Raw genomic sequence first — 12,875 nt, 5'->3', positions numbered from 1 at the left:
AGGCAATTTTGAGATCAGCAGCATATAAGGATCTGTGGCTCCTTTTGCAGGAAAAATTTATAATATATTTCACTAATAGTATGTCAAAATATTGCCTAAGAAACAGTATGAAACTATCACCCAATTATAAGTAAGAATTACTCCTAGTGCAACAAGAAACAATAATTTACATTTGCAAACTTCTATTTTTGGTCTTTAAGTTGCTCGTTCTGCAGGTACTTGATCACTCCATATGCAACAGTTCCAGCGACAAACAAGCCGACTGTTGGTGTGAAAGATGGGTATAAATACTTCACAAAAAACCTGTCCCATTCATCAGGTAGCAAGCCTGTGGATTTTAAATGGCCAAATCATTACTGGAATTTGAATGCAAGATCACATAGAAAATAACAATAAAATCAAATTATAAACCAGATAATTGTTTTCATTATAACACTTAACTAGCTTGATAAAATCATGTTACTATGTTAGTACAGTAAGGAAATCATGAAGATATACTAGTTCTTTCTCCTTTTCAAAAAGTGGGCTCAAATTTAGAGCATTTGAAGCTTTTGTAAGAATAACAAAAACTTTGGACATATCTATAAGAAAAAAGCAAATAAGTGCACAGACTGCCCCAATGCATGAAGCAATTCTACACGTCATATATAATTTGCACAACAAATCAGCTGGGTAGAAGCCAAAGCCATCATAACCGATTTTTAATTTTTCATAAACTAGAAGAAGCAAACAACTTTAAACATAATCTCTCTAAGCCTACTCAATCTCGAGTCTAAAGCCTTCATCATAATTAGTCTTGAATGCCCATATATTTTCCTTACATCTTCCATCAATTAACATATTCAGGTAAGCCTTTGAAAACTGGTTTCCTCCCGGATCCTAAACCATTTCCTAATCAAAGCTCTTATCTTTTTGCCACTCCTAAACCTTAAAATGCCGAATTCAGTGAGGCTCAATCTATTTTTAGTTCAAGTAGATAAATAATTCAAAACTGTGCTACATAAACATAACCTACTAATAATCCAGCTTCAATTCAGTAAGGCTCAATCTATTTCTAGCTAGTTCAAGTACATAGCACGGACATTTCATTCGATCACCATGTCCTGTCTCGGAAACGTTTCGGATACTTCGAAAGTTCATTTTTTACATAGAAAACCTTAAAATAACACTGTTTCGCCATGTCCATCCGTTTTCGCATGTCTGTATATATGCTACCTATGGTAAGCTTTGTCTGGATCAACATCTAAACCCTCTCATATAAATAATTTGAATCAACTTATAATTTCTACATTCTGAAAATTGCTACTTCTTTTCCACATTGAGCACATATTAAATTTGTCATAAAAATTAATCCATATTATAATAAATTATGTCAAATATATTTCAAACATTTAAACTTCAACTAAATATATCCTAAAACCAAGCTAAATTTATAATTCAACTATAAAAATGGTAAATATTCACCTGATGCAGCAAGCACAAGGCCCTGAATAAGAATAATACCGCCAAGACCTAACCAAGCAAGAAGAAACGCGCTTTCATTTCTACTCTGCTCATTAGCTTTATCCTCACCAATCTCTTGGCTAGCAAACGTTGGTTTCTCAAGAGGTGTCCGTCTAATTATGGACGCTCTCTCTCTTTTACCCTTCTGTTTCTTCTTCTTACTTGAAACTGAAGCTGGATTATTAGTAGTTGATGGGCCAAAACCTAGCCCAGGCGGAGTGGGTTTCTCTGTTGCTGGTGAAGCGCTGCCGGGTTCCGGGTCAGGAGTGGGGGTTTGGGATTGGACTGTGAATTTGAATTTGGGTGGAGAGTATAGAAGAGGATGATGATTGGATTTTTTGTTGATGAGATAAGAAGGTGAGTGGATATGTAGCGCCATTTTCTTGTTTTTTCAGTTTATTTTGTGTTAGTTGCCGTTTTAGTTTCGTTATTGGGAGTTTTCTTTTATTACATTTTGATCCCTGTATTTCTGATAATAGGATTAGTCTCCACATTGATTTATTTTTTTGCGATAAAGGATCGATTTTGTATTTACCAGTTCAATTTAGTATAATTAGATGACCAACCCGGTTTCAATTCAGAATTATATGGATTCAGTTTATGAGTTAATTTTTTTTATGTTTTAACACAATCTATTTAACTTTATGTTTTATTTTGATAATTTATATAATATATATAAGTCAGACCATTATATTTGCAATGTATTCAAAGATTTGAATACATGGATAAGATAATTGATTTTAAATTTAAATTATAATAAAACTATTAATTCTTATAAATTTTATAGAAACTCAAAGTTTGTAAATTAGAAAAATATATTCTTATTTTAATATCGAATATCACGTAAATTACGGAAAATATAGAACAGACCAATACAAGAAAAATTATTGCACACAACCGTTGCGCCATGTCATTTGTGCAACAAACCAATTATGCGTTAGCCATGTGGAAAATTGAATGATAAAAAAAATAAGTAATAATTAAAAGATTCCCTATCGCAAATGCTCATTGGCTTGATGTAAAAATGACGTGGCGCAACGGTTGCATGGGATAAACACTCCCAATACAATTAAGATTCAATGAGATTATTAACTAATAGATATAAATATTATTTAATACAAGAGTTTTACATTCAATTTTTATTTCTTTACTCTAATAAAAATTATTCTAAAGTCATTAAATTTTTTAACCACTCTGGATATTTTTAATTCCGAATATCCAATTTTTACTAAATTTTGAATAATAATTACTACAAAAATAGATCCAGTCCAGATTCTCTCTCTCACACACACAGTGTGAGTGGAAAATGAAACTCGCTGCGTGGCGCCTCAACAACTCACAAATTTTCAGATTCTTTCTCACTCTTCACCTCTGCTTCTAGCTAATTGCTCCAATTCAAAACGTTACTCTACTTTCACTTCTTCATGGACTATAAATATAATCCACCACCACTACCACCACATCAGCACAGTAATAACCGCTCTCAATCCATTTCTTCTCGCAATGTCCCTTCTCACTTTCCCGCGCTTTCTCACTCTCTCCGCTCAAAACCACCACAACAACAACAGCCGATGCTTCTGCTCGCTTACTCCAGAATCCACGACACGACGTCGTTCTGGCTCCGCGATTCTCTGGTTCAAGCAAGACCTCCGCGTCGACGATCACTATGCTCTCACACAAGCTTCTCATATCCGCCAACACTCTCCCTTGCTTCCTCTTTACGTCTTCGATCACCGCATTCTTGCCTGTGAGTTTAATTTTTTTATGCCTATTTATTTGCAAATGAGTTGTTTTAGTTGTTTTAGCTGTATAGATATTGATTCTGTTGTTAAATATTTTTAGGTTACTCTGATGAAATGCTAGAAATGGTGATAATCGCGCTACGAGATTTGAGAAACTCGTTAAAAGAGCAAGGCTCTGATTTAATGATCAAATTTGGAAGTGCGGAGAGTGTTTTAAGAGACCTGGTGAATGAGGTTAAACCTAGTGTTGTATTTGCTGAACAGGAAGTCGAGTATAATCTCCGTATCGCGGTTAAAATTGTTCGACGGAGTTTGATTAATTCGTCTGTTAATCCTGAGATTGTCCTTTGGCAGTCTCCGTTTTATGATATTGAGGTAGTTATTAATATGAATCATCCATTAATTTTTGAATTAGTAGTGTGTATTATGCTGTTTATATTTTTCTCTGTGTGTGTTATTGTGGTAGAATTTAAACGACTTGCCTGCTTCACATGATGAGTTCAAGAAACTCAAATTATCAGTAACCTCGCCTTTGATTCCGCCGAACTTATTTTTACCTCCCATGCCGTCAATGGACTTGGACTGGGGTAAGTTTTTTGAATTAACGATTATATGATTGTTATGTACTTTTGGTCAATAATAGGAGATTTGTGTGATTAATTAGGTTCTTTGCCTACATTGGATGAGTTGAAGGAATTTATGAATGAAAGTCCATTCAAATTGGAAAAGAGCTGGAGTTCAATCAAGGAGATGTCAGCTGAAACCGTATTGCAGAAGAAACTGGCGGAATTAAGGGGAACAGATGTGAAATTGAGTTCCACGCAAAAACAGCAAAAACGAGTGGACAATTCTGCTTTTGTCACACAAAAGCAAAATTTTGTGGCCGGTGGAACAAGTAATGTGGCGAATGCCTTGGCTGCATACTTGAGATATTTGGAGGGAACAGCTCGAGATGACTGGCAAGAGTATGTGGCATTGATATTTGATTTAGTGGATTATAATCCGTTCTAATTTCTGAACTGCAGTTATTGTTGTACTTGTAATTTTGTTGTTCTTCATCTGTCTCTTTTAATGATTTTGTGGAGGCAGTTATACCATCACTTCAAGGTTTGAGCAGATAATTTCTCAGTTTACTCAAAAACCATATTCATACCATTATGCAATTTAGAAATAGCATACTTGGTGGAAGATCAGGAGCATCTTTGATGCTGAGAAATTGTTTCAATCCTCATATATAGACAAGTAACATTGAATTGACTTGCATACACCCTTCTCTATAGCTTACTTGCTTTGTTCGTTAAATTTTCACTTTTCATATTTTCTGGTGTTAGACTTCATATTAGGATATTATGAAATTGTTTTCTTAATTTTGATATATTTTCCTGTCCCATTGGGCCTTTGCTTGCTCATTCAATTTATATATCCTCTGTAATATTGAGTTTTTCAGTGAAATTCAGTACGTCAAAGATATAATACTCTGGCTTGATGTCATAGCAGGATACATGAGAGGTTGCGTAATGCTGAAAGTCGGGATGGGGCTTCATTTTCTGCACTCTTTGGCCCTTCCCTGTCTCTTGGCATCATCTCTCGAAGGAGGGTGCATTATGAAGCTATCAAGTATGAGAAGGAAAGAAATGCTGGGTTTCTATCACCCTTTGGGTTTTCAACAACAACTGTTTCTGCAGCTGCAGATGCTGTGTGCTCAATGGAGGTACTTTGTGTGCACTTTGGCTTCTTTAGGTATTTGAAGCACAATGCTAGCTGTTTGATTGATGTGGATTATATCGTTGCCTTTTTGTTTTTCCCTTTCTCTCATTGATAATTCAACCTTCTTTTCCTGTCCAGTTATGTATATAAGCTGTGTGTTATCTATGCAAGTCTCTTGAGGATTTTCTTTTGAATTTTGGGGCAGTGGTATTGGCTTATGGCTCTAAAAGGTCAAATAAACGATGAAGGAACATATCCTATTCGCATATGGCGATGGAAGGGGTATTTAATTCAGGTATGCAAAATACTGATTAAACCAATTCAGCAATTATGTCCTTCTCTAGCTTTCTGCTGACAGCAAGATACATAAGTCTCAACTTGTTCAACACGGAGATTCATGCATATATTCCTTAATTTTTTCTTATTTCAGTATACAGTGGTTGGCCATGAAGGTCCTGCAGTCCTCCTTGTCCATGGTTTTGGTGCATTTTTGGAACACTATCGTGACAATATACATGATATATCTAAAGGTGGAAACCGTGTTTGGGCATTAACAATTTTGGGATTTGGAAAATCAGAAAAACCAAATCTTGTGTACACCGAACTTATGTGGGCTGAATTGCTGAGAGATTTTATAATTGAAGTTGTGGGTGAACCGGTGCATCTTGTTGGAAACTCTATTGGTGGTACGGCCCAGGTTCTCGTCTAGTTTCATAGTCTGCCTTCAAGCTATCCTTTAGCATGCTTTTTGTTCACCTACTATATTCTGTTAAATGTTAAATTTAATTCTTATAAAGTCATAAAGTGTTTCTTCTCTTTAACTCTTATTATAGTCATTTCTTAATCTTCAGGGTATTTTACATCTATGGTTTCATGTTTTTGGCCTTCCTTGGTTAAGTCTGCTGTCCTTATCAACAGTGCTGGTGACATTATCCCAAAATATGGTTATCCCCAATTTACCAAAGTAAGTCTGATTACCTTACATTGTGACCTACAAATGCAACATGATGATTTATTTGTTTTGCCTCCCGAAAACTTTCAAGTTTATTTACTTAGTTCTTACTGACTACTGAAATATTGTGTTGTTATATCCACCTTTCAAGTTTCTTTAATTTTTCGTGCCTGATTCTGCGCTGTAAACTATTTTACTGCTAAATAGAATGTCATCCAGAGGCCGTCAATACTTTTATACAGTTGTCGCAGAAGATTTATTTCTACTTTTGGCTTGGAATATGTTATCATGAAATTTATTATAATGCTCGAGGTTCAAACTGAGATTAGCTGGTCTTTACTTGATGGAGTTTGTTTTCCAACCGATGATTTATCTGTAACACAGGGAGGTGTCTCTCTGGGTCTTGTTTAAGTGATGGCATGTACCTATATTTTTAAACAAAATTCTACCCACCCAACAATCTGTGTTGTTCCCGTGTATTTATATTTAACCAAGTTGAAAACTCCACATTACTATGTACTAACGTCTCGAGACACTTCATTGTTCATAATATTCAGGATAGACGGCCTTCAGTGATTGCATGGCTGGGGGCCCGGCTCCTTTTGCTTTACTTGAGGTCGAATATCAGAACTATAATGAACAATTGCTATGCAACGGTAGGTGTTCATTTATCAACCTTTTATGTTCTAAAGTTCAATACAAATTTCACATGGTTTTTGATTTAGAGCCTCTTATTTTGCAGAGAACCGAGAGAGCTGATGATTTGCTTGTCAATGAAATGCTAAGAGCTGTATCCTTTTGTTGATGAAAATATATAGGCAATTTGACCTTTCTATGAGGAACGGTAACTTGTAAGTTAATTCGATGCAATCGTGACCTTAACACGAGTGACAGTCCTTCGATCCTGGTGTAATAGTTGTCCTGGAAAGTATTTTCAGTTTCAACCTTTCCCTTCCATTGAATTATCTCGTGGAGGGTTTAAAGGAAAAGGTTCTGGTTATACAAGTAAGCTCCACCCTGCTGGAAAATCCAACAGTTCATTTCTTTTCTTCAACTTGATTATTCAATTGTTATTCGTTGTTGCTTTGCTTATTTAAATGCATTGCATCGATCATTTTATTGCCTTTTAGGGAATGAAAGATCCTATAACTGACTCCAAGTCCAAAGTGTCCATGATCAAAGAGCATTGTCCTGAAATTGTGATACGCCAATTGGATGCTGGTAATTTTATTCCCTTCTCAACAAGTTGAATGTGTGCAATGTTTATTAGTAAGTATTAAACATTGAATCTGATAAATTGCAGGCCACTGTCCCCATGATGAGCTACCAGAAGAAGTGAATTCCATTATTTGTGAATGGGTAGTGACAGCAGAAAGCAAAATTCTAGCCGGAGCTGGGAGCGTGTCATAGTTCAGAAGGGAAAAATCTTTTCTAACTCCTAACAGGATTCAATTTTTTCTCAACTGACATGATTCCAGGTCTACCAAATATATTCTTTTCCAAAGGAATACAGTACATAAAAATGAATACTGTTAACAGTTTTGGATCCCTTTGATTAAAAGTAAGATTCTGTACAGAATATTCAGTTTCAAATCATTTTTACTGCTAAAATGTCTCTAAGCAAGAAGGAACTTGATACTTTGCTTCAAATTCTTCTGTTATTTGTAACTTAGGTTTTCAAATGATACAACATGCAAAACAAAGATTCCTTGTGAATTTTTCTTAGATATGCTGATCCAAATCAAAACTGTTTCTTCAAATGCAAATATTCGGTTGACATGTTCTTCTGATGCAAAGCATGTGTGGCCGATCTCAAACGAGTAACAAGCTTGTAAGAAAATGCCGACTCCATTATTGAGAAAGTTCCTCCAGTCTGCAAAGCTAGTGAAAACAAAAATGCCCGAAAATCATCCTTCGTCGATCAATCATACCTCCCAGGAACTTGTATTTGTTTCCGGTGTTTTGTCATCCCACTGTTGCCGGGAAAAGACTCGCCTATCTTTTGCTTGATTGCAATAAGGGACCCAAAAGCTGATCTTCCACCAAACCTAACTCATCCAAGAAGCTGGTCATGTTGGGAACTATCCCTCCATTGCAATATCTGATAATACCTTCTCCCACAAGATCATTCATCATTTCAGCCGGTTCTTTCGCTCCTCCATGTTGCAATAACTTCGTCCTTATAGCAGTTCCTGTGGCTAATGAAAGTGGATCCTCGTGTAATAACTTTTTCCATATGGTTGCCGAAAAACATCTAGCATACAAGTAGGTATAATATCCTACAGAATTGAAAAAATAATAATTATTTGAAACAGAATAATCAGCTCACTATCTTTAGGCAAAAGGATCATAGAAATATTATTTACATTTTCTTTTCTTTGAAAGAAACACAACTTTTAATTGCTTTGGATGTTCTATATGGCTCCTAAACGTACCTGCACCGTAGTTTAGAAGATGACTGAATCTGATCTGCCAATGGGTACCCTCCACATGCTTCCAACTGGTATACTGCCTTTTAAGATCTGCAACAATAGAACTTGTATCCCTGGATGAGTCTGCTTGTTCTCCAAAAAGTGTTTGGTCAACCAAGGCATAGAAAATCTAATGAACACCAGGTAAATGATTAAAATTGACCAAGACGTTCCTTCTCTCAAAGAGGCCTAGCCTAATTAGCTAATTTATTTCCGGACTAGAAGAACAAACCTGTCGTTGCAATTCAGTCGCTGCAAACATATCTCTAGCACAGTGCATTGACTTCACCAAGCTCTCAGGTATTACTTCCCCAGATGAATAGTGCTTGGCAAATGTTTTCAATACCCGGTAATCCCAAGCAAAATACCTGTGGATGCACCAAATATCATTACATTACCCACCATTAATATGCAATCATTTTCAGAGGGTATAAACATGGATATATATTTACAAAAACGTAATCCGAGAACCGGTATATTGATTGAATTAGTAGAGAGCCACCTAAGAATTTCAGAAATGAGAGTTCAAAGGGTGAATCAACTTATTATTCTCATTAACATAAATATCAAAATGAAACAAGTTAAAGAAAATTTATTAAAGTTATTTCTATGATCTTTACCAGGCTAAATTCACCAAAGTTCATATACTACACCATACTGAAGATATTCCTGTTCTCCACAAGCAATGAAAATATTCTATTGATTTTAAAAAAGAGGAGGAAGACGATAAATAAATCGCCTTTTTTTTAATACTCACTCAAAGAGATTGGAAGGCATCTCGGCAAAGTCAAGAGCCACTCGAGTACCTGAAAAATGTTGGTAATCCTACAAGAATTCTCATGAGATGGTAGATATAGAAAGCTAATTTAGTAGAAAGGTACGGCCACTAGTATACCGTTCTTGAGAGTAAGGAATGAAGAGAATGTCCAAACTCATGAAATAGGGTTTCCACTTCACAATGAGTGAGCCTCACAGTTGATGAACTATGCGATCCAGAAAAATTGCAAACAAGGGCAACAACCTGCAGCCACCACGAACAAGCTCAATCAGAAAGAAACTAATACTATTTTTTCAAAAATAATGTAGTTTTTTTCCTTTTAAAAACATTATGTTTATGATACCTAGCATATAGTCAAATTGCTACATGATGTGTGATGAACTAGTATCACAATTCTCAAGGTAACAAATACCAAAAATGAGAAGGGAGTCCTAACTTTCCCAAGAAAAATATGAAATGCCGAAATTATATCCAGGTTACATATCTAAATATTTTCATGGGATAGTTATGCATGATATGACCTTTATTCAATGTGTTTTGCACATAAGAAGCCAATAGATATAGACATGTCAGTGCCCCCTCTCTTTACGTGAATAGTAATATTGCGCAATATTTTCAGTGGGCCATTATCATAGGCACTTCCATGGTTCATCATTATATAACCACGGTACTTTTCTTGTTTTTATGATTATAAAGCAATTTTTTAAGATAATTTTTTGAAGTGCCAAAGAAAACATTTCAAATGAATAACATACAATATTCACCAGTGTTGACAAAATTCATTAACTTACAGGAAGCTGGTATTCTGTTTCAGATATGCGGCAGCCTCCTTTGATCGTAAAATTAGCACACCCCGGGTATTTTCCCTTCCTGGAGTACAAATCAAGGTATAGATACCCCAGATCACCCTGAAATAAAAGTGTCATGCCTCAGCTTGATAGAAAAATGTCAAATTGGCATTGAAGATGAGCATAACTGAAAAGTGCATTTAAATTAAATAATTGATGAAATAATAGCCACTGTTGCATAACTAAATACTATAATATACTTAAGAATTCTGTTAAAACAAAAGACAATATCAAGGGCTTCACATCTCCACTCATCCATTTATATACCTCCTGAGGATGATGAAGTACCATTTTGATAACGTCTGGGTGCCATGATTCGCCAGGTGCCATTGGAACATTATGAAATGTTGCACCAAATAATGACTTCACCAATACTTTCAAACCTTCTATGCAATGTGGCAAAGGAAAATATGATGCTACAATCTGTTCCAAAAGAGGGAGAAAACTGAGAGAGAACTACTTGAACTCGAAAGGCGCACGAAAAAGAGAGATTGAAGAGGTTGCATTGCAAAAGGAACTAAAAAGCAACACTTGTCAACATAGTTACAGAATAAAACTAAATTTATAACATACCAAGGAATTCAAATTCTGAGCAGAAGACTTCATCATCCCAGTATAGTATGCTTCATCCCATGGCTCCAAATCAATACAGTTATTCCCACATTTTTCTCTCTTAAATTTTCTAATTGCCTCAAACTCCTACAGGCATATCAAGAAGAGAATAAATGTTAATAGTGAGAAAGTACCAAAGCTTTGTTTACATTGTACTTATAGAAAAAACAAACCTGATCAGCTCTTGGCCTGATCACCTCACTCATCTCACAGAGAAAGGATGTTACAACTTCAGGAGATGAAGCCAAATTTTGTTTCACCGTGAATTCAGCATAAGATCTATAACCCATTAACTGTAATTTCCCAAAGAACAAAAAACACGAGAAGCACATAGACTATTGTAAAAAGACTTGGTTAAAGATAAATAGTGTAATTGACACAGTAATAACAAATCTAACCTCAGCAAGCTCATGACGAGCAGCAATAAGCTTATCAAGAACTTCGATGTTTGCATATGGGACGGAAATACCTTTGATATATGAACTCTTTCTAACCTGAAAAGCAAAACTAAATTCATTTGTCTAGATAAGATAAACAGAAGTGTGCGTGCATTTGTAACTGTAAGCAATACAGAAATACAAACTCTCCCTTAAGAAAGATATAGTTGAGTAATCTAAGAAAGATTCCAAATCTAGCAACTAGTTGCCCCCAACTGGGAAATTCAACACTCCAAATTGGCATAGAGAAGAATAATGATATTTGCTATTGACAAAGAGAGGCAAGAACATTTCTAGTTGCCAAAGTGAAAGCTACCTTTTCATCTGATACCCATTGTAGAACAGAAACTAGATTGCGGGGGTCAGTTGTTATTCGAAACCCTTTTTCCCCACGAGATCCTCCTGAAGGTCCAGATGTGGAACAATGAATGGGAGTAAGGAGATGATGAATGTTTTTTGGGATAAGTGATGCTGGATATACATCCACATGACCAGGATCAATAGCAATGTTTTCACCAAACCTGATCAGCATTTCAAATCAGTACGGATCATCATATCAGTAGAGCATGTCGATAATCTAGAGTTAATGGTATCATACTTACTCCGCAGAGAGCTTAAATATTTCCATATGCAGCTGATTCACTCTATCTAATTTCTCTGCAACATAAAAATACTTTATTTTATACAAAAAGAAGAATGTTTCAGTAACTGAATAATCAAGGTTGAATGTTTACCAACCAGATGAGAGATGGATTCCACCCTTTTCAAAATCAATGCGTAGGTGGTGGGCAGCCCTATGAGCCTCTTTTGTAAGTAAATGTTCATCTTGCTCCGCTTTTTTCATCGCATTATATAAAGTATGATTCGTATTAAGAAACTGAGTGCCAACACAGACGCACAACAACAAAGACGTCACACAAACTATGCCATAAATATAAACAAACTGAAGGGATGATTGCAAAAGTGTTCAAGTCAGAAAAAAACCAGATAACTAGACCAATGGTCGTCTCACATGTAGATATTCATTGATTCTCATCGATGCCTTGTTAGCCTCTTCAACAAATTCCCTAAAAAGGCATTATTAAGACACTCAATTAACAACTCAAATTGATGTGTTCAAAACTCAAAAACAATAAACAATTCAAATTTACAGCCGCGCATAGCTTGTTTAAAAAAATTCTACAGAATACCTGTCTGGATGAGTATTTCTACAAAGTTCAGCAGAGTCGACCACACAACAAACCTAAGAAATAAAACATAATCACTCATGAGCATTTAAACTGATAAGTAAAAATAACTTGGCAGGCACAAAAAAAACTAAGCTACTAAAACCTTAACCTAACTGTGTTTGAAATCTCATCCATGGCTCGTATAACTTCAGCTGACGAAACCGTCTCTGAAATGCGATTAACCAGTTCACCAGACCTAACAACAAACACAAATATATCAATTGTAAAAAAAAAACCTAAGTTAATTTGTTTACTGATAATTAAGCTTTCATCGTTGAACTTTTACCTCTCAATAGCTTCATCGACGAATCTTCGGAATCCTTTGGCACTTTTCAAGTGGTCGAACCCGTAGAGACCGGTGGCGCTGCTAGAATATCGGGTCGCAAGAAGACCCGAACTAAAACGACGTAGTTTCCAGGAAGCTCTTCGAAATACAGTAGACATAATAATGGCTGTGTTTACTGCTCTGTTTATGCAGAGAACTCCACTCTGCTTATACCCTAGTAGAAAACGGTTTATTTTGTTTTTTTACTTGGAAGTGATATGACAGTGAGTCACCAAGCAGTAACGGAGTCCTTACGCCACAGAAAAATAAA

At 35.7% G+C, this 12,875-nt stretch overlaps 3 protein-coding genes across 6 annotated transcripts; 1 reads left to right on the top strand and 2 right to left on the bottom strand.

The window, feature by feature from the left end:
* Positions 1–42: 42 nt before the first annotated feature.
* LOC126675553 (protein LPA2) lies at positions 43–1,912 on the bottom strand. The gene is made up of 2 exons (XM_050370207.1): positions 1,465–1,912; positions 43–328 (listed from the first exon to the last, which is right to left on the bottom strand). Exons 1-2 carry the CDS (start codon positions 1,880–1,882, stop codon positions 183–185), a joined length of 564 nt encoding a protein of 187 aa, XP_050226164.1. The 5' UTR covers positions 1,883–1,912; the 3' UTR covers positions 43–182.
* An 869-nt stretch (positions 1,913–2,781) lies between these two features.
* LOC126674786 (uncharacterized) lies at positions 2,782–7,483 on the top strand. Its single transcript, XM_050369298.2, has 13 exons — positions 2,782–3,250; positions 3,346–3,620; positions 3,712–3,832; positions 3,910–4,210; positions 4,743–4,956; positions 5,158–5,247; positions 5,383–5,638; positions 5,804–5,916; positions 6,462–6,560; positions 6,647–6,694; positions 6,799–6,909; positions 7,035–7,125; positions 7,208–7,483. Exons 1-13 carry the CDS (start codon positions 3,007–3,009, stop codon positions 7,312–7,314), a joined length of 2,070 nt encoding a protein of 689 aa, XP_050225255.1. The 5' UTR covers positions 2,782–3,006; the 3' UTR covers positions 7,315–7,483.
* On the bottom strand, positions 7,432–12,800 carry LOC126674785 (mitochondrial intermediate peptidase, mitochondrial). Of its 4 annotated transcripts, XM_050369293.2 has the most exons (17): positions 12,566–12,800; positions 12,394–12,475; positions 12,241–12,293; positions 12,063–12,117; positions 11,789–11,927; positions 11,653–11,707; positions 11,367–11,571; positions 11,012–11,107; positions 10,787–10,906; positions 10,575–10,700; positions 10,269–10,424; positions 9,945–10,061; positions 9,271–9,396; positions 9,133–9,200; positions 8,608–8,743; positions 8,340–8,505; positions 7,432–8,183 (listed from the first exon to the last, which is right to left on the bottom strand). In XM_050369293.2, exons 1-17 carry the CDS (start codon positions 12,721–12,723, stop codon positions 7,900–7,902), a joined length of 2,142 nt encoding a protein of 713 aa, XP_050225250.1. In that variant the 5' UTR covers positions 12,724–12,800; the 3' UTR covers positions 7,432–7,899. The 4 variants fall into 4 exon arrangements, with proteins under 4 accessions (XP_050225250.1, XP_050225253.1, XP_050225251.1 ...); XM_050369296.2 differs by lacking the exon at positions 12,566–12,800 and having other exon boundaries at positions 12,035–12,117; positions 12,389–12,477; XM_050369294.2 differs by lacking the exon at positions 12,566–12,800 and having other exon boundaries at positions 12,389–12,477.
* Positions 12,801–12,875: the final 75 nt, after the last annotated feature.

Source organism: Mercurialis annua, linkage group LG3, assembly GCF_937616625.2.
Source record: "Mercurialis annua linkage group LG3, ddMerAnnu1.2, whole genome shotgun sequence".
Classification (NCBI taxonomy): Eukaryota; Viridiplantae; Streptophyta; class Magnoliopsida; order Malpighiales; family Euphorbiaceae; genus Mercurialis; species Mercurialis annua.
The sequence above is the reverse complement of the archived record's forward strand: the minus strand, read 5'-3'. Positions and strand labels throughout refer to the sequence as shown.

Coding starts and splice junctions, on each gene's coding strand:
- LOC126675553 (XM_050370207.1), bottom strand. CDS start 1,882: ATGGCGCTACATATCCACTCACCTTCTTATCTCATCAACAAAAAATCC. Junction 329..1,464: donor CCTTGTGCTTGCTGCATCAG/GTGAATATTTAC, acceptor TAAAATCCACAG/GCTTGCTACCTGATGAATGG.
- LOC126674786 (XM_050369298.2), top strand. CDS start 3,007: ATGTCCCTTCTCACTTTCCCGCGCTTTCTCACTCTCTCCGCTCAAAAC. Junction 3,621..3,711: donor CTCCGTTTTATGATATTGAG/GTAGTTATTAAT, acceptor TTATTGTGGTAG/AATTTAAACGACTTGCCTGC. Junction 6,910..7,034: donor AAAAGGTTCTGGTTATACAA/GTAAGCTCCACC, acceptor ATTGCCTTTTAG/GGAATGAAAGATCCTATAAC.
- LOC126674785 (XM_050369293.2), bottom strand. CDS start 12,723: ATGTCTACTGTATTTCGAAGAGCTTCCTGGAAACTACGTCGTTTTAGT. Junction 11,708..11,788: donor TGGAATCCATCTCTCATCTG/GTTGGTAAACAT, acceptor TTTATGTTGCAG/AGAAATTAGATAGAGTGAAT. Junction 11,572..11,652: donor ATATTTAAGCTCTCTGCGGA/GTAAGTATGATA, acceptor AATGCTGATCAG/GTTTGGTGAAAACATTGCTA.